The 23,681-nt window shown below is 42.7% G+C and overlaps 4 protein-coding genes and 1 pseudogene across 5 annotated transcripts; 1 reads left to right on the top strand and 4 right to left on the bottom strand.

The window, feature by feature from the left end:
- Positions 1-2,377: 2,377 nt before the first annotated feature.
- On the bottom strand, positions 2,378-5,338 carry LOC102713361 (annotated as a pseudogene). The gene is made up of 2 exons (XR_423539.2): positions 5,020-5,338; positions 2,378-4,279 (listed from the first exon to the last, which is right to left on the bottom strand). The product of XR_423539.2 is annotated as a heat shock 70 kDa protein 4-like (transcript).
- A 4,732-nt stretch (positions 5,339-10,070) lies between these two features.
- Positions 10,071-10,790, top strand: LOC102713906 (histone H2B.11). Its single transcript, XM_006654451.3, has one exon. The coding sequence runs from the start codon at positions 10,199-10,201 to the stop codon at positions 10,634-10,636; it is 438 nt and encodes a 145-aa protein (XP_006654514.2). The 5' UTR covers positions 10,071-10,198; the 3' UTR covers positions 10,637-10,790.
- A 59-nt stretch (positions 10,791-10,849) lies between these two features.
- LOC102713632 (probable monofunctional riboflavin biosynthesis protein RIBA 3, chloroplastic) lies at positions 10,850-14,160 on the bottom strand. Its single transcript, XM_006654450.3, has 7 exons — positions 13,959-14,160; positions 13,538-13,850; positions 12,792-13,013; positions 12,374-12,699; positions 11,961-12,090; positions 11,277-11,573; positions 10,850-11,122 (listed from the first exon to the last, which is right to left on the bottom strand). The coding sequence occupies exons 1-7, from the start codon at positions 14,012-14,014 to the stop codon at positions 10,859-10,861; spliced, it is 1,608 nt and encodes a 535-aa protein (XP_006654513.1). The 5' UTR covers positions 14,015-14,160; the 3' UTR covers positions 10,850-10,858.
- Positions 14,161-15,150: 990 nt separating this feature from the next.
- LOC102714184 (50S ribosomal protein L17-like) lies at positions 15,151-17,378 on the bottom strand. The gene is made up of 6 exons (XM_006654452.2): positions 17,281-17,378; positions 17,084-17,138; positions 16,909-16,959; positions 16,304-16,395; positions 16,097-16,174; positions 15,151-15,583 (listed from the first exon to the last, which is right to left on the bottom strand). Exons 1-6 carry the CDS (start codon positions 17,334-17,336, stop codon positions 15,430-15,432), a joined length of 486 nt encoding a protein of 161 aa, XP_006654515.1. The 5' UTR covers positions 17,337-17,378; the 3' UTR covers positions 15,151-15,429.
- Positions 17,379-18,794: 1,416 nt separating this feature from the next.
- LOC102714459 (very-long-chain (3R)-3-hydroxyacyl-CoA dehydratase 2) lies at positions 18,795-22,722 on the bottom strand. Its single transcript, XM_006654453.3, has 9 exons — positions 22,595-22,722; positions 22,409-22,494; positions 22,232-22,279; positions 22,061-22,149; positions 21,747-21,800; positions 20,495-20,562; positions 19,542-19,591; positions 19,341-19,438; positions 18,795-19,253 (listed from the first exon to the last, which is right to left on the bottom strand). The coding sequence occupies exons 1-9, from the start codon at positions 22,651-22,653 to the stop codon at positions 19,146-19,148; spliced, it is 660 nt and encodes a 219-aa protein (XP_006654516.1). The 5' UTR covers positions 22,654-22,722; the 3' UTR covers positions 18,795-19,145.
- Between the last annotated feature and the right edge of the window lie 959 nt (positions 22,723-23,681).

The following is a 23,681-nucleotide window of genomic DNA, read 5'->3' on the forward strand; positions in this document are numbered from 1 at the left end:
CAGGATAGTTTTGCCGTTTGTATTAATGTGCTGAGGCAGCATGGAGACGATCAGACGACTGAGACGAGCACCATTTAGCTTACTGCGAACATAAGTCTACTTGCGTTAAGACGTTTTGTGCGTACCCAGATTCATCCGTGGATAAACATAACTTAATTATTCTCTGGTTTTTGTATTGGATGTTGTTGACTTTTAGGTTTATATTTAATCATTCCTTTTATTTAAATTTTGTCTAAATGTGCAAAATTATATCATAACAATCAATAATTATATATATATATATATATATCGAATGAGGCAAGTATTTGCATACGTATGAATTAATATTTAGCTGCAGTGCGCAATTTTATTTCCACGGTTACTCCTTATTTTCGATGGGCTCACCTCGACGATCGAAATCAGTGAGGTTGCTCGCTAGTCTAGAGTCGGTATCCTCTGCGCTGGTGGACGAAGCTCATGTCTGCGCTAGAGGAATATTAGTATCAAGCAAAAATCATGCATCTAGAAAAGAAACTCGAGTATAAAAATTTTATTTATAAATTTATTTTTATTTTATTATAATTTTAAAATATTTCAGCTTTTGTTCTCGGATATAAACTTTTTAGTCTTTTTATTCATAAATTATTATTCTTTGTTGGTTTTTTCTTTGAAAAAACAAAATGATCATCCCTTCGAGTGGATGTAAAATTTCATGTATTATCTCTGTATAACTTGATTTTTCCACGCTTCATTCGGTCATTCCTTCGATGGAGTTTTAGGACTCGCGTGGAAATGTTTTGGGCAGTGATACATGAATAAATGAAATATATGTAATATTCTTATTGAAAAATTGTACCATTTACTCTTTACTAATAGCTCAATTACAGTGTTAATATTTTTTTTTTATTAAAATCGCACCATTTTGTATTTTCGAATCGCTCGATTACAGTAATTAACATCAGCAAGATTTACACTGGCTCATTCGTGCAAAAAAAAAAATACATTAGGTTTTAAGGGGCTGTTTAGTTCCAAAAATTTTCACCCAAAAACATCACATCGAATATTTGGACACCTAAATAGATTATTAAATATAAACAAAACGAAAAACTAATTGCACAGTTATATGAGAAATCGTGAGATAAATCTTTTGAGTCTTATTAGTATGTGATTAGCCATAAGTGCTACAGTAACCAACATGCTGTAATGACGGATTAATTAGGCTCAAAAAATTTGTCTCGCGGTTTACAGGCCAGCCGTGAAATTCGTTTTTTCATTCGTATCTGAAACCCTTTTCGACATATGATCAAACGTTAACGTTTGATGTGACTTTCCCTTTAAAAATTTTTGCCATCTAAACATGGCCTAAAGCGAGTCAAGAGCAATAGATACTGCGATATAAGGAGAAAACTAGTGGCCGAGCAATTAAGGGGATGTTTGGATAGCAATTTTTTTTAAAAAAAATGTTACATCGGACGTTTATCGGACGTTTGACTGGATGTCGGGAGGGTTTTCGGATACGAATGTAAAAACGAATTTCACGGCCTGCCTAAAAACCGCGAGACAAATCTTTTGAATCTAATTATGCCGTCATTAACACATATTTGTTACCGTAGCACTTATGGTTAATCGTGACTAATTAGTTTCAAAAAATTCATCTCGTGATTTCTCCCATAATTGTGCAATTAGTTTTTTGGTTTATCTATATTTAATGCTTTATTTAGATGTCCAAATATTCGATGTGTTGTTTTTAGAGAAACTTTTTAAGGACTAAGAGCATCCTTGACAGCTCATCTAAATTTGGTCATCCATATTTTTATTTGAATGATTATCTAAATTAGTTTCATACTTCATATCTTTATCATTCATACGTGACATCTTAGATGATCATCTAAACTAGTTTTATCCTTAATATCTTTACTCCATTCATATGTGACATCCTAGATGATCATCTAAAGTAGTTTTATCTTTAATATCTTTATATATTAATATCTTTATATATCTTTATGTACTCCACTAAATCATCCATATAAGACATCCCCTTTATCTCTTTGAAGGATAGAGAGATATCATCTAAATACGAATGTTTTCTCCTTATATAGATACCATCTAAAAATCTTCTAATATAGATAACATTTAAAAATATCTTCTAATATAGATAACATTTAAAAATAGATGTAGCCGTTTTATTAAAGCTCAATTTATAGTCTTCATTTCATTCTCTATTTTTTAAGATAGTAAAACTTAATTTATAATCTTTATTTTATCCTCTATTTTTAGAATAGTGAAAGAACAGTTAAGGATGCCCTAAAGGACAGTGAAAGAGCAGTTAAGGATGCTCTAAACAAGGAACAAGGCCTAAGCATTGCACAAATCATCAACAGAGTAAAGCAGAGTTGCTAATGCATCCCCATATTCAAAAGCTGCTGGGATTGAAGTTCCAACTACCAAACCAAACCACAGTCAGCTTCCACAAATTTTTCTACCATACGAAATGACGATACGACAGAACAAGCAAAAGCTTTAAGCTAAAGACAATGGCGGACAGAAGATCAGGTGACCATGGAGCAGTTTAGTCGACCTCCTCAATCTTGGGGCCTGCGCCGCTGCCGCCCACCGGAGCGTCCTCGTCCATGCCTCCGGCTCCCATGTCGGCGCCGGCGCCCTGGTACATCTTGGCGATGATCGGGTTGCAGATGCCCTCCAGCTCCTTCATCTTGTCCTCGAACTCGTCGGCCTCCGCGAGCTGGTTGCTGTCCAGCCAGCTGATGGCGCCGTCGATGGCGTCCTCTATCTTCTTCTTGTCATCGGCGGCGAGCTTGGATGCGATCTTCTCGTCCTTGATGGTGTTGCGCATGTTGTAGGCGTAGTTCTCCAGCGCGTTCTTGGCGTCCACCTTCTTCTTGTGCTCCTCGTCCTCCGACTTGTACTTCTCCGCCTCCTGCACCATCTTCTCGATCTCCTCCTTGCTCAGCCGCCCCTTGTCGTTGGTGATCGTGATCTTGTTCTTCTGCCCCGTCGTCTTGTCCTCCGCCGACACGTTCAGGATGCCGTTGGCGTCGATGTCGAAGCAGACGCTGATCTGCGGCACGCCGCGCGGCGCCGGAGGGATGCCGGAGAGCTCGAACTTGCCGAGGAGGTTGTTGTCCTTGGTCCTGGCACGCTCACCCTCGTACACCTGGATCAAGACGCCGGGCTGGTTGTCGGAGTAGGTGGAGAAGACCTGCTCCTTCTTCGTCGGGATGGTCGTGTTCCGCGGGATGAGCACGGTCATGACGCCACCGGCGGTCTCCAGGCCGAGGGACAGCGGCGTGACGTCGAGCAGGAGCAGGTCCTGCACCTTCTCGTTGCCCTCGCCGCTCAGGATCGCGGCCTGGACGGCGGCGCCGTAAGCCACGGCCTCGTCGGGGTTGATGCTCTTGCAGAGCTCCTTGCCGTTGAAGAAGTCCTGGAGCAGCTGCTGCACCTTGGGGATGCGGGTGGAGCCGCCGACGAGCACGACGTCGTGCACGGTGCTCTTGTCCATCTTGGCGTCGCGGAGGCACTTCTCCACGGGCTCCATGCACTTGCGGAACAGGTCCATGTTGAGCTCCTCGAACCGCGCCCTGGTGATCGTCGTGTAGAAGTCGATGCCCTCGTAGAGCGAGTCGATCTCGATCGTGGTCTGCGCCGTCGACGACAGCGTGCTTGGCGCGTTCGCACGCCGTCCGGAGCCGCCGCAGCGCGCGGGGGTTGCCGCTGATGTCCTTCTTGTTCTTGCGCTTGAACTCTTGCACGAAGTGGTTCACCATGCGGTTGTCGAAGTCCTCGCCGCCGAGGTGGGTGTCGCCGGCGGTGGACTTGACCTCGAAGATGCCCTCCTCGATGGTGAGCAGCGACACGTCGAAGGTGCCACCGCCCAGATCAAAGATGAGCACGTTCTTCTCGCCGCTGCTGGTCGCCTTCTTGTCGAGGCCATATGCGATAGCGGCGGCGGTGGGCTCGTTGATGATGCGCATCACGTTGAGGCCGGCGATGACGCCGGCGTCCTTTGTGGCCTGCCTCTGCGAGTCGTTGAAGTAGGCGGGGACGGTGACCACGGCGTTCTTGATGGATGAGCCGAGGTAGGCCTCGGCGATCTCCCTCATCTTGATCAGCACCATGGAGGAGATCTCCTCCGCCGAGAACTGCTTCTCCTCGCCCTTGTACTGCACGACGATCATCGGCTTGTCGCCGGGGCCAGCCACGACCTTGAACGGCCATAGCTTCATGTCACTCTGCACGGACGGGTCAGAGAACCTCCTACCAATCAACCGCTTCGCATCTGCGTTGACAAATAGAGCAAAACCAGTGAGTTCGATCGACCCAGCCGAAAATTTCAAAATTCTAGACCGTACAACTAAGAAGCAACACATAACATTCATCTGTTCAACTGCCAACTGCCATCTCTGAAACATGATTTCAATTTGGTCTAAAAATTGTTCGTGTGATAAAATTTCCAAGGACTTAACAACATGTCAGAATTCGAATAATTCAGTGTGGTTTCAAGTGCTTATACAGTGAGCAGAAACAGTAAAATCAAACGACATATCAGAATTCGAATAATTCAGTGTAGTTTCAAGTGCTTATACAGTGAACAGAAATAAAATCAAAGGCACAGGTATAACGCATTTGAGACAAGCACCCACGTAACTCTGAACATATACTCTACTATCAAAAACAAGTAAACCAAATTCCAGACTCGATTCTAACTCAATCCAATAAAAAGCACTTGCATAACTGATTCGAGTTACTCCATACATATTACTCCTACCAGTTAGCACAACAACGAAATCCCCGATTCGATCTGAAAATCAACTTTACTCCTCCTCATACAGCACAGAAACAGAACAACCGCAGCATTCCTTACTATACTTCACTATGCTAACATGAAATACAAACATAGTCGCAAGGAACTAACGCACTTCACACATCAAACTAGTGAAGTTCATGTTGTTTTCGCAGTCACAAACCACGCAGGAAAAAAAAATCAGCGGGGGGTTCAGGGAGGCGTGTCGCACGTACCGAAGACGGTGTTGGTGGGGTTCATGGCGACCTGGTTCTTGGCGGCGTCGCCGATGAGCCGCTCGGTGTCGGTGAAGGCGACATACGACGGCGTGGTGCGGTTCCCCTGGTCGTTGGCGATGATCTCCACACGGTCGTGCTGCCACACCCCGACGCAGGAGTAGGTCGTGCCGAGGTCGATCCCGATCGCCGGGCCCTCCCCCTTCGCCATCGATCCTCCTCTCCCAAAAAAACCCTCGCCGAAATCGAAGCTGCGCGCTTCCGCTCGCTCTTGGATGTGATCTCCGCTTTGCTGCGTGCGTATTCCTTCAGACTATTTTTTTCTGGTTTGTGGAACGAGACGAAGCGAGGGGAGACGAAGGTTTTTATGGGGGGAGAGGTGGTGGTGGCGGGGTCTAGAACGTTCGAGCGCGGGCGATCCTGGCCGTCGGATCGAGGGTTCTGGAAGGGTCGGGAGGTGTGTGAAAGAAAGGGGGGAGGCCCAAGCAGGAGGCGACACGGCGCGGGGTGGGATGGGCCCGCGCGGAAGAACGGTCTCGGCGTCTGGGAGCTTCTACGCTGTGCACGACGGGGGTCGGGTGCGTTCATAGGCGGTGGCGTTTGGAGCGCGGGGAGGTGTGTGACCGTCACGGGGTCTTTCGCTTGCCCAGTTTAGTTCCCGAAAATATCATATCGAATCTTTAAACATCTAAATAAATCATTAAATATATATGAAACACTAAAACTAATTATATTTGTGGAGAAAATCGTGAGATAAATCTTTTAAACCTAATTAGAATAATCAATATATGCTAATGACTGATTAGACTTAAAAGATTCGTCTCGCTGGTTATAGATGAAATCTGAAATTTATTTTATAATTAGACTACGCTTAATCTATAAATATGTGTTTAAATATTTAATGTGATATTTTTAAAAAAAATTTGCTAACTAATCAAGGCCTTTTGTTGGGGGCGGGTGACCTCTGCCCACGGACATGCTCCACACCCGCCAGGGATTTTTACGCGGAAAATGCTGTACATACGAACGAAGTCAAGTCGTACGATACGTGTACAATTTTAGCCACCGTCGCTGCGCTTTGCTGCGGTGCGCCGATCATTTTGCCATCGCCACGTTTGGCCTCTACGCGCGCTGCCGTCAGTAGTACGTACTATCGTCGTACGTATAGCATGTCTCATTTTAACGTGCTCCGGTTGTGGAGAAAATTGCTACCGTAATATCGCGGAATCACCGTTTCGCCGAAATGCCGCGTTAAATTTAGTAGTCGTCAAGATAACAATTTTAACTTGAAGGATTTTGTTTGGAATGCCACTTTTTTCTTTCTTTTCTTGTAAATGAAAATGGTTTTATTCGTATTTGCTTACTATAATATCCTTGGTTGAAATAATAATTTGAATAAGTATATTCATATGCGTTGATTTTACGGTTGGAAGTACGGGCGGTTTTAATCAATCGAAATAAATATGGGTAAAAGGAACTACGAGGACCAAGAACTTTTCATATTAACAAAATTAATTAAACAACAACAAAACTAGCAAATCAGCATAACTTAAAAACAACAGTAAAACATCACCGAAAAATAACAGCATTGAAAAATTCAACAACAACCGTATATATTGCTGCTCTATCCCAAATGGTGTTTGTCGATATGATCCACTTCTTTTTGTGTGAGATAGAGATCAAGCCCCAGGTAATTTTATCAAGTTAGCTACTGACGTATTGCTAGTACATATGGTCGAAAATGATATTTTAAAATGTTACCTAGATCGAGAAATAAAGTTATCAAGTTACCTACGGACACATTACTACTAGTACATATGGTATAAAATGATATTTTAAAGTGTTATCTAGATTGAGAGTGAAATTATGGTTAATCCCAAGTTCAATGTAGCATTTTAGAGAGGTTGTGTTTTGACGATAGTATAATAGAAATTTTCTCGGGTTTGAGAGAGTGGTCCAACGTAACATGTCCATGAAAATAGTTGCATAGACGAGCAAACGTCCCATATTTCTACTCGCCTATTTGGTTCTTCTGCCCTATCAAACTTTTTGTAGTGTTAGATTCTTGTAAGTTTTTGCACTACCAAATTCATGGTGATGTAGAATTCTACTATGTAAGGATTGCTACCAATAAAAGGTCAAATAACATACACTAAGTGATATGCACATTTTATATCAATCCAAATAGGCATTACGCCTCCTACAATGTATATTTCAAGTTGATTTCATTTTTTCCTCATTTTATGTTTATTTTACACTATTTGTTTTTAAATCGTTATATATATATATAAAATACATTTTTTATCAATCCTAAGAAGATAGCAGAGTTTAGCGTAACATTCATTGCATTTTAGATACTATATATCTCGAGTCGCTGAAATTTTAAATATAAATTTTGGTACCTAGAGATGTATTTCAAGTCGGACAAAATCGTGCATAATTTTTTTCCGATGTTATTTTGTGTTGCTAATAAGTCAGTTTTTTCATGCAAACATATATAACTGATCTGGTGTTATCTCATTGTTGTCTATTACGATGATTTGGATCTACCATCTATGTGCTGTCTCTTAATCATCATCTCTAAACCAATACTATTAGAGATGGCAATTCTATGGGTAGTCCAGATTTCAGTTGGCACCGTGCACGATGTACATCTGTACGGGTTCAATTTTTTTTGGGGCACACACTCAGCCCATGACCTGGTATTCTTGCACGTGTGGGTAATCCATACCTGAACTACACGTTTGCAATTACACTCCGCTAAAATACCTTGATCCATTTCCTTTGAGAGAAAACACCCCCTTAGAGTCTTAACGTGGATCGTGAATATTTTGGTCGCGAAATGAGATCGAGTGGGCCGTTTATTTGATGGGCTTCCCGTGTGGAAATGAGCTGCTAGTGTGGGTTTTGAAACCGTACGTCGGCGGAGAAACGGATATCGACGGTGTCGTAGAGAAATCACAAAAAATATAAATTATATTTTCTGAGAAAAATCATTACGGTTTAGGGTCAAACCACGTGATATCGAGTGATGATTGCACCATGTCTAGGGATTATGGTGGCGGTTTTGGTAGTAGTGATAATCGCAACGGTTCTCGTGCTATTGATAATCACAATTTTGGTGTAAATATCCTGCGATATACCAACGTGGATTTTTTGATTTAATTTTTCAATTTTCTTCAAAAATTTTAGATTCTCACGATTTACTAAACAAAATAATGGCATATCGTTACCGTGTTCTGCTGGTTTATTATCACGGTAATCTCGTCGTGATTATTGCAATAAGTGAAACCCCTGCCACTGCCTGTAGTCAGGACAGCGTGCACCCGGCTCATTAATATTTGATGTTTTTTCAGCATTTTGCCTTGCAAATGGTGTCGTGGTGTAGTTGGTTATCACGTCAGTCTAAGGCGACGCCATTCTTATTATTCTTGTCTCCTTCGGTGTAGTTTTAATTTGATTTTTGTATCTTTGATTTATTTTTATGTTCTTCTTCTTTTCATCACTGGGAGTAATTTAAAATTTTGATTTCCTTCTTTTCTTCACTCAGGTACAGTCGCTGAGGGACATGTATTGCACAATTTAGAAAATACAATCAACTACGAAAATCATTCGTCTGGCTCCTAGCCGAGGGTAATTCTAAATTTTTGTGATTCTCTTATTTTCTTCCCTGAGGGACATATCTCGAGTTTACAAGTTACTACAGTTTTTAAGTTGTTTAACAAATACTACCTCCCATCTGTTTCATAATGCAAGATGTTTGACTTTTTTAGCTACAACCATTCGTCTTATTGAAAATTTTAGTACAAATATAAAAATGACAAGTCGTGTTTAAATTTTTTTTATATAATAAAGTAAGTCACAAGCAAAATAAATGATATTTTGATAATTTTTTGAATAAGATAAATGATTAAATATTATAAAAAAATCAAACATTTTATATTATGAAACGGAGCGAGTAGCAAGGTGAGATCAAATATTCCTTTTTAAGTTATCTCAATAGTCAATTTTAAAATTTGGATTGATAATTCTTTTCCAAGTAATTGATTGGTTCTAGAATCATAAAATGATTTAAATAACGGAAATCATTCAATAAATAAAATTTGAGTCCTAAAAATATTTTATATTTTAGAATGAACGGAGTAGGAACGTATAATCTACCACAACAATCATTTGCTAGCTCCTAGCTGATGGTAATTTTTTATTCAATTATTTTCATGTCCATTCATCTGGCTATTATTATTGCTTAGCTTACAAATTACAATCAACTAAAAGAATCATTTATGTAGCTCGTAATTGTTAAATAACCCTCCATAAAGAACAATAACCACAAAGCTACAAGAATTAGAGTGTCCTTCACTGCTTGAAACCACAATGCATTTATCTTATATCTTCTCAATCACTAAGCATTTGTCTTCTATTTTAACAAATTCCAATAATTACTCAAAAATCAAAGTTTATGTGAGGCAAACATGGTGTGGTAAAAAATGAACTACCTCTGTGTCCCCAAAAAATATTCATCTTTAATAAATCCCCTAATTTGTATCATGAAAACTTTAATTTTCAAGTCATTAACACATTAGAGTTTATTAAATAGAGGACTAAAATATTATGATTTGAAAATGTAGGGAAAAGCTATATTGGAGTTTGAAAAGGTGAAAGACATTTTAATCCTTGTAGCTACACATAGGTATATGTGAGGTATAGAATTTTTTTTTGATAGAAGCAGTAATTTTCTTGCACATCATACATTCATACATCACCAAAATATGATCCCGGTTCAAATTCATTGACGGAAAACTGGGAAAAAACGAAAAAAAGAATTCCCCGTCTCCCGCTCCGTTTGGGCGCCCAAAATTGGCGCCTCAACCTTTCCCACGGGGACCCGCCACCCCGCCTCCTCCACCCAATCACGAGCCTCCACGCGTCGCCATCCCCACCCTTCCATCCCTCCGATGCCCCAGATCCGTCCACCTCACCGATCCGCGCCCTCCCCCTCCCGACCAATCACGCCCCACCTCCCAGCTCTATATATTCTCCCCACACGCCTCACCCCACAAGCAATCCCCCACCACCGCATTCCCGCGACGCAACAACCCTTTCCTTCTTCCTCTCGCCGCCGCCGCCGCCGCCGCAGCCGCATCGAGCCTTCTCGTCAACACCCCCCGATCCGTCTCTGATGGCGCCGAAGGCGGAGAAGAAGCCGGCCGAGAAGAAGCCGGCGGAGGAGAAGGCGGAGAAGGCGCCCAAGGGAGAGAAGAAGCCCAAGGCGGAGAAGCGGCTGCCGGCGTCCAAGGAGGGCGGCGCCGACAAGAAGGGGAAGAAGAAGGCCAAGAAGAGCGTCGAGACCTACAAGATCTACATCTTCAAGGTGCTCAAGCAGGTGCACCCGGACATCGGGATCTCCTCCAAGGCCATGTCCATCATGAATTCCTTCATCAACGACATCTTCGAGAAGCTCGCGCAGGAGGCCGCCAGGCTCGCCAGGTACAACAAGAAGCCCACCATCACCTCCCGCGAGATCCAGACCTCCGTCCGCCTCGTCCTCCCCGGCGAGCTCGCCAAGCACGCCGTCTCCGAGGGCACCAAGGCCGTCACCAAGTTCACCTCTTCCTAAAATGTTTTTAGCTTAGTTTGTAATTGATGCTGCTTGTGAACAATGAATGGCATTGTGCTTGATTCCAAATGAAAATTCATTTGTTACTTAGTATAACAAGATCAATGCGATTTGGGATGCAATTTGATCGTATTTGCTACGATGTTTCAGTTCAGTATGAATCTGTGTGGGGATCGAATTAGACATGGGATTTGTGATTGTGAAATTTGTATATGGGGGTTATCAGTTTTTGGTGTCTTCGTCTTGGTCGCCGGCGATGTCTTCTGCATTGAAGAATTCCTCCGGGAGGTTGCCGGGGAGGTCGGAGCCGTAGACATGGCCCATCTTGGTCCGCTTCGTCTCGAGGTACTTCTGGTTCTCCTTGGTGATGGGGGAGATCACCGGAACCCTGCCGACGACGGCGAGCCCGTAACCCTTGAGCCCGATGAACTTGGCCGGGTTGTTGGTCATCAGCCGCATCGTGCGCACGCCCATGTCCCGAAGAATCTGAAATGGATCAAATGCAAGTAAAATTAATGGATCAAGTGCAAGTAAAATCCAATCTGGAAATTGTATCAAATGCAGATGAAATTCAGTCTGAAATTTTGTGAAATGCAGATTAAATTCAGAATGCTCCACGCTCGATCGATCCGTCTTGTACCTGAGCGCCGATGCCGTACTCGCGGGCGTCGACGGCAAGGCCGAGCTCGACGTTGGCCTCGACGGTGTCATGGCCGTCGTCCTGGAGGTTGTAGGCGCGGAGCTTCTGGCCGAGGCCGATGCCGCGGCCCTCGTGGCCGCGGAGGTAGACGAGGACGCCGCGGCCGGCCTTCTCGATGAGCTGCATCGCGAGGTCCAGCTGGTTGCCGCAGTCGCAGCGGGCGGAGCCGAGGATGTCGCCGGTCAGGCACTCGGAATGGACCCTCACGAGGACGTCTTCGCCGTCGCCGAAGTCGCCCTGGAGATCAGCCATAAAATTACATTTTGCTGAAATGAGTGAAACTGACGGATCATTCTGCCCAATTCTTGTTGCCCCATTCTTGTTTGTACAAAGTTTGCTAAAATGAGTGAAACTGGTATCAAACAAGAACAGAGTTTGCAGAAAGTTTGCTGCAATGAGCGATGAATTGATGAATCATTCTGCCCCCCTTGTTATTTCTGACACATCAAACAAGTATAGAATTTGCAGAAAATATGCTGAAATGAGGGATGAGCTGACGGACCATTCTGCCCAATTGTTATTCCTGAGTTCTGACACATCAACACGAATAGAACTAGTACTAGCATTTTCTACCCAATCTCAAGTTCGAGGAGAAGATGGGAAAAGAGCAGTATCTGTATTTACCTTTGCAACAGCAATGTGCTCGGTTCCATCAAGCTTGGATTGGTAGCAGTAAGCTCGGAAGAGGCCCCATTTCGTCGGTAAACGAGATACGGCAATCAGCTCAACCAGTTTCTCCCTCTTCCTTCTATACCTGAATCAGAGAAAAAGAATGAGATGAGATTTTCACAAATGATGTCTGTATATGTAAGAAATCCTAACATTTCAGCTTCAAATTTACGTGACTAATTTCCATGAATAAAAACTATATAGTTCCTACTAAGTAATTCTCAAATTTCATGTTCCAAGTTCCACCTTGGAGAGTAGTTTCAGGCTTTCAGCAGTATATTCTAAGGAAGAATACTTCTGGCAATGAAGTTTCACCGAAAGAAAGAAACAGACAAGTTCACAAAGGGTTCACCTTAAGATATACTAACCGGATGAGATCAGCGATCGAAATAATTGGGATATTATGATCCAAAGCCATCTGCTTCAGCACTGGTATCCCTGCCATTGAACCATCCACTGAGTTGATGATTGTCGACAGGACAGACACAGGACGCAAACCGGCTAATGTGACAAGATCAACAGATGCTTCAGTATGTCCAACTCTTTTTAGCACACCGCCGTTTCGGTATTTTAAAGGGAATATATGGCCTGGTCTTCTGAGGTCAGTGGGTTTAGAATCAGGGGAGGCTAGAGTAAGAATCGTTTTTGCCCTATCTGCAGCTGAGACACCGGTTGATATGCCCACTCTGGCATCCTGAACAGATTGCAAATGATGCTTAGAGTTAGTGTCATAACTGAGGACCATGAATTAGTGTCTGCAAAATCCATCAAACAACAAATCTTTACCACTGTTACTGTAGAAGCAGCAGCTGAAATATTCTCAATTTCTGTAATTGGAGACATCATAGGAATCATCAATCTTGCTAGGTCCTCTTCCTTCATGCCCACTGAGATGATCCCAGAACCATTCCTGATCATGAATGCAATAGATTCTGGGTTTGCCAGCGTAGCTGCCATGACAAGATCCCCTTCATTATCACCGTTTTCATCATCTACAGCAATAACAAACTGGAGAAGAATGAATAGTTAACTTGGTAGCTAAATTCAACTACACAGGGGAAACAATAATAATGTGACTGTACAACAATAATGCTTATTCATGCAAGGTCCTGTCCTGAATTTTGAAGTGTGTAGCCTTGCTAGTTGCGACATGAAAATGTGATAATTTCAATATTTTAAAATTCACTTCAGCTTATCATTTGGAATGAAAGCATGTATATAAATTGATACAACATTTCCAACCATGATGAAAAATACAAAAATATTCATATAAAGACAGCAATATAATTTGCTATTGCATAAATGTACCACAACTTGGGCTGTGTAGTGATTGGGAAGGTTTGGAGAAAATATTGCCATTCAACGTATTTGGAAGATTATTGTGCATGTAGATTGACCTTAACTTTGGTCCTGATCATATATGGTCCATGCCCAATAACTACATGAATGGAACTATTAGGTTAAGATTAAATTAGGTTAAGATTGGAAGGTGAATAGATGAGAGATCAAAGATATATGTATGATTTACATACCTTTCCTTCACGCAATGCACGTATAGCCTCATCAATAGAGGAAAAACCATCAGTTGGTTTGTCTGGGTCACCCTCGGCATCACTAACAAAGAAATCACCTGTTTCCTGAGTGATTTTAGCACCAACAGTCCGAAAGGAAGCACCAGATCCATTGAGTCCTTGTAAAATAGGTCCATTATTGTTTTCCTTCAAAGGATCCTTTAAATTCTCTGGTCCCTCAATTCCACCAATTGCATAACATTTTAATTTTAAGCACTCCTTTCTGATAACAGCAAACCCTACACTGCTGATACTACCACTTCCTTGTTGAAACCTGAAAGATCAGAATAACCAGCAAATTAAAGAAAAGATATCAAAATTTATAATCCCAGAAATTTTTATAAGACCTTTTGAATAGAAAAACGAACCGCGAGAATCATACCTCGTGTTAATAACAGTCTGAGATGACAACTGGGAGCTCAGAAGAACACGGTCCATTTGGCGATCCCAGTAGAACGATCCTCACTCCTCAGGTTTCATCTCTGAAATATGCTTATATACCTTTATCTCCTGAAGTGTCACAACACATCTCAGCCTATCATTTGGAGTTATCTGCTCATGAGGATAACACAGGGAAAATCCAACATTGTGGAGGCAAATCAGCCACATATTTCTGAGCTGCAAGATAGCAGCTGCCGCGTCGCTACATCACACACTTCCAGGTGATGCCAAGATAATGTCATTTGTTGTACTCTTAGACTCTTGTCAAATGCAGCTGAAGTTGGACCTGACAGTGACAGGCAAGGCGAATTCCCTTCAGCCGCCTCATCTGTTGGATGGTTTCTGCCCCCCATACTGGCACCTCAGGTAGTCAGGTCAATGTCCATATGATCGATCTCAACTTCTCAAGGGGCGCCACGAAAAAATTGGAAAAATAGGCCTCCAATGGCACATGTTTAGAGACCCATTTTTACAAATCTCCCAGGGGTGCCACATCCTGAGGCAGCAGAAGCTCACCACATTGCGAAATGAGCACCAAGCCAATCCCACAAGCTGTCTACTGCTTCCCCTGCAGCAAAAGAAAAAAAAAATGCAGCTAGATGAGGCCGACGCGGCGGCGGCGCTCAAGGGGAACGGACCGCGCGGCGCGTGGCCGAGGAGAGCAGCCGGAGGTGGCCGCCGCGCCGGATTGAGATCCTCTGCGTTCAAAGGTGCTGGGGGCGAGGTGGAGACCGGGGGGTTAGGTTGGGCAGCAAGACGACGCCATGGCGCGGCATTTCAGGTGACGAGGTGGCCATCGGAGGCTGCCTTCGTGTGATGTCTCTGCGACGATGGACGAGGAAATCAGTTCCGGTGGTGATAGGAAATTAGGAACAAACGAAATCAGATTCCAGCACAATTCTGTGATACTTCCGCCGTTTTCTACGTCGCTGACTTTTGATTGTAAAAGTTTTACAGATCATCTTCAAAACTTTTGTGCTAATGTACAATATTATAAGCTATATTTAAAGTTTCTTAAGTACTAAATCAAATTATAACAAAATAATTAGTATATATATATATTTAAATAAGACGAATTATTAAACGTAGACCTAAAAATTAACAATGTCAAATGAAAAACGAATGGAGTGTGACTCACCAGGTGGATCTTCAAAATTCAGAAATGTAGATGATGAAGAGTTTACTATGGAAAGGGCAATTAGAATTTCATACCAACACAGCTAGGCATCCTTAATTAGGGAAACTCTAACCTTACAACAATTAGTAAAGAGTAAAAGAATGATCTGTAAGAGAGTAAGATGCCAGCTACAACTCTTTGACTCTTTCACAAACAGACGTTGAACATCTCTTGCTTCTGAAGATTAAAAGAACCTCTCAGAACACAAAATAAAGCTAGATAATGCTCTGGTTTGTCACAAGCCTTCTGCTCTGGAGTTCTGGCTGATTTTAGGACCTGCCCATCGTTGACTGGCACGCGACTTGGTCCATGGATCCAGAGGGGCCCGCTGAGATGGCTGTGGTGTTGCAGGTTTGGCTTCTCGAAGCTCATTCTCCCTGTCGACAAACCTGTTTATAACATGGCCAATTGAATCTCGTTATGACGAGTTAATAGGTTTCCTGATTGAAGTTGGTTCATTAGAGTTCATAAGAAGCAAGACGGGGACAATATGAAGTTTCTTTCAGATAGTAGCAGTGCAGCACACTTTCTAACCACGAAGAGCACAAACATACACACACAAAAAAACTGCATACCAATATGAAGTGGACAAAGAACAACATGATCTTGCTATCCGTTATTAGACAAAACACAAAACAAAACCAGCTTGCACTGCCCAGCCATTTATCATTATGCAATTCTTGATTTAGTAAAAGAAATGGATGAATTTGATAGCAGCGCTATGTTTAGGAATTAAGGTAGAACAGGACTGAAGGATGCTTTTAGTCTAATAGTTACTGCTTTGAAATGAATGTGAGCAAAACGAATTGCATCAGACCAGAACACATGCAACACACAGCAATGGGAAATTCAATCTTAAAATTCCGAATTTTCCCAGTTGTGGTAAATAAGGAAAAACATACTCAATGTATGCCATTGGTGCAGCATCGCCAATCCGTATCCTCGTCCGCAGTAGTCTTGTATATCCACCGGCTCGATCTCTAGAAACATAGCAAAACACAATGAATATGCATAAAGCAGATCTTGACAGACAGTTTCCTTTAAACATGCTAGCTAGAACAAAAATCAAAGTCAAAATCAAAACTAACTGATAGCATGCTAAAAATTACTTGTAGCGGTAGGCGAGCTCTGTGAATAACTTGTGAACAATGTCGTCACCCCGAACAAACGCAGAGGCACGTCTTGCTGCATCAAGCGTACCCTATACAATAATAGAATTTTCTGGTGTTATAATAGTGACAGCTTCGGCAAAAGAGCATTAGGAGATATAATTAAAGCCATGAAATATTTCTGGCCCTGTTCTTTTCCACTTGCAGATTATGGATTATCATAGGCCCATTTTCCAAGCTCTTAAACAGTGCATTTAGTGCAAACAGTTTATATATAAAAGTTTCTTTGAATACTTTTCTAAAACAGATTTTCAACTTTCGGGTTCATCCGTTTGTGCCATCAAATAATCATCACAATCAGATAATCCATAATCTCTAGTGGAAAAGAACGGGGACTAAAGCTAAAAAGCGTAAAAGATATTAGTCCAAGAAAGCACCCACAATAGAAATTAAGAACCTCATTCTGACAGAGCACCACTTGAATAGATGGAATGCGAACCACTGTACATGAGGCTAAGTCTGCTACCAGCTAAAGGATGAGAACCAGAGTCGCACCAAAACGAGGAATTTACGGCTCGAGTTTTTCACCCCGACAGAATGCTTACCTCTTTGCCGAGCTGCACCATCTGATCCGCTTTCCTCCGCACCTCCTTCGCCTGAAATGGCAAGACAGGAACAAAAAATGGGTCAAAATTTCCTGGGCGCAGAAGACCTGCCGCCAACCCCCCACCGCTAGGTGTTCAACGGAATGCCCGAACCGCGGAGAGACAGGGCGGCTACCTTCGCGACGGTGGTCTCGATCCGCTCGTGCTTCACCAGCTGCGACACCATCGTCCTGCCGAGAGAGAGGGATGGGGGAAGAGCAGAGCGGACAGAGACGGGCGTCCGTGGGTCAGGGACAGGGCGTGGGTGCGAGCGATGGAGGCAAAAGGAAAAGACGGGATTAGAGAGGGTATTAGAGGCAGAGAGAGCGAGACCTGAGCATGGAGACGCGGTGGGCGGCGTGGCGGCCGAGCTTGCGGAACTTCCCCATGGCGGCGGAGGCAGCGGCGCGGCGGGAGATTGGCCGGCGGCAGCTTTGCCACTCCCAAGCCTCGTCGCCTCTGTTACCGTATCTTATGGGCCTTTACCGGGCCAATAATCGTAACTGGGGCATGTTCTAACTGGGCCAGTAATCCAGCCCAACTTAGTTTTTTTTCTGTTTTGTTTTTTCCTCCACAAATTCCCAAATTCATTGAACGAGCGGATTAAAATTCTCCCTCTCTAACCAGCTAAGCACTTTACAATTATCAGGACTCAACTCTTTTTCGTATTATAAGTTTTTTTATATGTCTAGATTTATCTGTTGATAACTGTGTATTATAGGTCTAAATTCATTAGTATATATATGAATCCAGTTAATGCTAGAAAACTTTATGAAACATAGGTAGTAATGCTTTAGATGTTGCAACAACAATAATATCATCATCATCCTTTCTCGTAAATAAATAAACAAAGAGAAAGGAAAAGAAATCTAGTTATGTAACAATGAAGCCAAATTCCTCTGAGCAGCAGCCAGCAGCCAGCAGCAGCGAGATGGACAAGGTTTTCTCAGGCTCGTTTCTTGGCGCCTCTCACTGTGAGATCGGATTAGGCTATAGAGGGAGGGGGGGGGTGTGAATATAGCTAAAGTGTAACTATTCTCGAAAAGAACATAATTCCAATTCGATCGCAAAACTCCGAAACAGATATCTCCGTGAAAATAGGAGGACAGGAATGGAGGTATCAAAAATGAAACAGAGCAGGAAATATCGACAGGAATTTAAATGCGGTAAATAAAATTTCATTTCACAAGTAAACTTCAAATTTCATTTTTGAAGTTTACAAAGCTTGGTTCACAAGCTTAACAATAACAATTTATAAGAGTTATTGTCATATCTAGCCAACACAAACTAGAGTAACAAACCACTCTCGAAAAACATTTTTCATTCCATCACAAAGTTGCTTATTCAAGCAACCATCCCTCCCCTATTTATAGGGCTAATCCTCCATTGCAAAATGACCACAATACCTCTAAAACTTGGCAACTACTCTAAGTCCTCGTAGCCGTTCGATCCAAGATCGACGCTCCAGAATAAGCCACATAGCCTTTTCTGATCTGCCACAGGGGATCTGGGTCGCCACAGAGAATCCACCGTCCAGCGGAGCACGAGACGGCCAGCTTGCTGCGCCCAACCCCAACCGGAGGCCGCCGCGTGGCACGTACAGGCAGACTTCTGCCCGCGAACGAGTGCACGGTCGCCTCATGCTTGCCGCAGCCTGGGCCCGCTCGTCAGCTGTCGAACCACGCTTGCCATCCGCCTGGGCTGAGCTGCATGCATGCGCTCGCGCTTCCGCGGCCTGACACCGCACAACAGTGACCGAGCAGAAACCATGCAAATGCATGTCCATGGACCCCACCATGCATGCATGTTGACTAAGTCAAGCAATTTGACCAATCAATGCATGAGTAGCATGCAGCATCCTTGCTTAGTACGTACGTATGCATGCTGCCGTGCACATGTACTGCTCCTTCTCTTCTTCGAAATTTCTTCGCGATTTTTCTTTGCAAAATCCGAGGCTTCCGCACGATATTCGTTTTTACATACGCGCCTATGTCCCACCTTGTCACCTAACACCCTCGACCGTATTAGACCACAACTTTTTCTAAATTTGATCTCGATCTGTCGTTGACCAAGATTGACCCCAAGCACTTATACACAATAATCCGAACCACCGTTTTGCAGGCACAGATTTCATGGCCTAACCCTCATTAGTCCAATACACTCACACGAGTCAACCAATTTTTTCATCACAACACGATTCAAAACACTCTTGGTTTCACACCCACTTTCCCCAGCTTTGACTTGCGCTGCTTGAACACATGCAGGTACAGCTTCATCCACAGGAACGGGTAGATCGCCAGCACAGCCTGCAGTGTAAAGAGAAAGTACATCTCCATTAGGAGTGGCGTTTCTTTCAGTTTCATCAGACATTCGCAAGTACTGGCTAGACCTACCACTAGGAAGGAATGGTAGCTCATGGAGAACACCCCAAAGAAGCCAGAGTAGAGGTCCCTCTCCTTCACAAACGGAAGAGCTTGGTACATAGTCCACACTGCAGCAGATGGCAAGAGAAGTATTACGGCAATGGGTTGCAAGATTAGTAAGTGTATTGAGAGGAGCTGTTTGGTGCGAGAGAAGTTTTGGCGCTAGCTTACTTTCTCCTGGGCCTACTCCAATTGGATACAACGGTATAAAGGCAGTGTACCTACATGGTGCAAATAGTAGAGAGTAGTTTCTGATCAGGATAGGCAGCAGTCTGAAAAAAAAAAAACTAAGCAGAGAAGGTAAAACTAGAGACTGGTAAGCAACAGCAGTAATGCAGTAAACATTGTGATCCACTATAATACCATGTAAAGAAACTAAATCAACATGGTGATGTACTGGTAATTTGGGAGTTGGAACAACAGCAGATGAACTTGGATATATAAAGGACAGGCATGCTGATTCATTTAAACTCATCGTTTCATTATGCTGATTATAAGATGTAAAGTCTTATCAGTGACCAAATAATAATTTGTGAGTAAACCTTTATATATATGTCCTTATGACTTAAAAAAAAATGGTACAAAATAAACTGGGATGAAAAACCCCTAAAATTAACTCCAAAATTAAGTGTTAAAAATTTCAAATTTTGGTTGCGGCTTATAAGCTGAAGAACAAGGGAGGTGTTAACCTGCTAGTTACTAGTTCCTGCTCAGTGCTCTTTCTGTATCTTACTGAACACTACACAGTTATTGGAATTTGTTTGCTTTAAGCTTGACTATTTAATTCAAACAACATGTCTGTAATTTTACAACTTCTTTTAGACAATGGAAGGTAAAATAACCATGATGCCTTTTCCATTTTTCCGTATGCTCTGATGATTTAAGCGCAAGGTGTCTTAAAACAAAAACAAGAAAAGTTTGTGCCAAAAAATCTGTTTTTAAGAATAGAGAAAACTATCAAAAACAAGATTACAAAACCAGTACAAATAGTCGTAAACAGGGATGGAAGTATGGAAACACTACGGTGTATTGGGCACCTGGCCTAACAAAAGCTGCTTAGAAAACACTATGTATCATATATTCATTTATAAATGTGGGAAATGGAGTCTGATTGCGAATTGAACCTGAGGTAAGTCAGCCATGCTGGACAAACTTTTAACGTAGTCAGAGCATAATGGGAGTATCTGATGACCTGATGAAGACATACATACTTGTACATAAAACACTGAACAAAATAACATTATCTTGCAGATCATCTCAAAAGAAAATAAATACTATTACCTTTGTTTCATACTATAAAACTTTTTAACCTTGCCTAAATTCTGTATATAATTTATATATATATCTAGATTCATTTGCATCCAAATGAATCTAGACAAAATTAGAAAGTCTTACATTATGAAATGAAAATGAGGGAGTACTAGTATGTTGTGCCAACCCAAAATGTTTGATTCCTAAGTAATATGCACAAAGGATGTTAAAAAAAGGAAAACATTTGGGTAGTAAAACATGAAAGATGATTGCCAGGAGTTTCACTTGAATATGCACAAAGAGTTATGTTCATGTAATCATGTTAGTGGCTTGTTACACAACAGTACTAGCCCATCTAATCCTCAGTGTTACTGTGTTACCAGGACTCAAACTCGGGAGTCGGAGTCCGACTCACACTCGAGTTTCCGACTGTGCAAACTCTAGAAACTAGGATTCAGGGACTCATCTGATATGTATATTTTTTTAATAAAAATATTATATGATATCAAATATTAACCCAATTGGTTCATAATACCAGTGTACTATAGAGTATTATGCAAACAAGCAGTAGGAAAATTAAAAGGTGCGTGCTCTCTCCCTCAGTCCACTTGGTTGATCTCCTGTTATTCTACTAGTAGTACTATAATAGTACTGCAAGCTGCAACTTCAATCCTCCACGCTATACACTGCAGCAAAGCAGCTGCAACTCCTCTCGCATTTTGACTCACGGCAGCCCCCCGCAACATTCTTACCGGGTATGACACGAGTCAACGTCCGGATGTGTGTTGACGTGGCAAAAATATTTAGGAAAAGCAAGTCCCCATAAAACTCAACTATTGACAGGTAAACATTGCTGTCAGATCGTCCCTTTTGTTTTAACAGATAACTGACGTTCATACAATTGAAGCATGTGATATAATAATAGCTCCATAGGCATAGACCATTGTGCATTTGTGCGGTAAAATCGCAACAAAAATGTGTATCCTGAGAAGACTGCAACAGAAATTTCTCATTATATCATGCCATTGCACCATATATAATGTAGTCCAAAAGCTATAGTATTTGTTGTGAGCACATGGCAAAGCACAAAAAGAGGAAAAAATGGAGTATCATTTCGTGCCACACCTCAGATATGCTCCAAGCCATAAAAGTTATGAACACGGAAGGGCTACTCTGAACCTGCATTTGGCACAGGAGACTAAAATAATTAACCTAAGTTAAAACCGTGAGAGGTACTGTAAAATTAAGAAAAGAAATAGGCGGAGATAAATATTTGTTTTTGCTGTTAGATTTTCCATTTACATGTGGCAACAACAAACAAAACAAAAATTACACGGAATTTTCACCGGAATTAGTTCATTCCCTCCAAAATTGTTGCAAAATCCTTCCATTCCAAAGGGAGCAGAAATTGTTCGGTTTTTTGTTTACAGTACTCTCACCTCGGGGATTTGCCGCACCACAGCGAGAACGAAGTGAGTCCTCCCTCCCCACTGCAAGAAGGCAAGAAGCGGTGCTGTGTGCACCAATCCTAGATCAAGCAGCACGAGTATCCTCGTCAGTTCACAGCAAAGATACGCGAGGGATTTCATTTCAGCGGCTCATCAACCCACCGACGGCGGCGTGGACCGTTTCAAGAATCGCCGAAGCTTGCAGCAAGCCTTGAAACCGAACCCAAGAAAGGGGGGAAAAAAAAGAAGGCATCACTCCGCTCGTCCAAACGAGATCAAAAGACACAGGGAAGGCAAAACGAAGGGGGGCGCGCGGAGGCAGGAGGGGGAATTACGCACATACGAGGTCGCCGGCGACGGCGTACGACGAGTGGACGGAGAAAGGAGGGGCGAGGCGGGGCAGCAGGCGGAGCAAGGCGACGAACCTGCATAGGAGGAAACCAAAAAAATAATAAAAAAAAATCAGAAGCCAAACGAGGTTACGAGGGATGGGACGCAGCGGTCGTCTCGGCTGCGGGTGAGCACCATCCGAGGGTCTGGACGGAGTTGTAGGAGAGGAGGTAGAGCTGCGCGGGGCGAGCCATGGCGGCTGCACTGCAGTGTGGTGCCTGCCTGACGATTGGCAATGGGGGGTGGGGGGTTCCTGTGGCTGCAGTTCTATGCACGGAAGCAGACGACGCATAATTTCACTATTATATCGGTCTGCGGCCGGTCAGTTCCACACCGAATTGCCTACGGTAAACTTCCGGCTTGTGTGAAGCTCAGCCAAATTTTGTAGGAGTACAAATACTTCCAATCGATAATTCAAAAGGCAAAATTTTAAATATGGTTGTAGTATTTTTTTTCCTTTAAAACAAACAACGTCGAATTAACGCTTATAAATCATTTGATACTTTTGAAGTTAGGCTAACCAACCTTTACACCTAACTAGAAAACATACATATTAAAACAAACCAAACTATGAAGGTTAACAAAGTCGATTGCACGTATAAGCGGACTTATCGTCTTACGATCGGTATTCTTGTACTGTTTAGGCTCACTAGCATCTAATATGATAACAGGGTATATAACTGAGTTGTTAGTATTTTGGACTCTAAGGCTCTATTTCAATGATTTTTTGGTGTTTCAGTAGTGGTATATCATTTATCAGCATCTAGGCCATGGGTGTCTCCAATTAACTTAGTTGCTTAGTCAGGAAGATAAACCATCAAGATCACGTGGGTTGTGAACCAATATCTCTATAGCCTAGACCAGATCCAAGGTTGTGTGAAAATGGTCCATGTGTCCATCACCCTATCCAATAATATGCTTAAGATGGACGGAATGTTCAAGACTCTAATTGTGTCAATTGACCAGATCAAGTTCATGCCTAGGGCTACTCGGAGACTGCCAGGTGACTTCTACATTAAAGCACAGGCATGTTGCCTAACCACACACGAACAAGATCATGACACCATTCTTAAGCTAGAGCTCTGGAGTCCATGACTCTGGCCTTCATGGGGACCGTCAAGTGTGTCTTGACCCATCAAGTCAAATGTAGGCATGTCACCTCCTTCGAGAGTGCACCCATGTAGCTACAACTAGGAAGGGAGGACAGATCCTATACCGTAGG

The sequence above is a fragment of the Oryza brachyantha genome, chromosome 5 (genome assembly GCF_000231095.2).
Source record: "Oryza brachyantha chromosome 5, ObraRS2, whole genome shotgun sequence".
In the NCBI taxonomy this organism is placed as follows: Eukaryota; Viridiplantae; Streptophyta; class Magnoliopsida; order Poales; family Poaceae; genus Oryza; species Oryza brachyantha.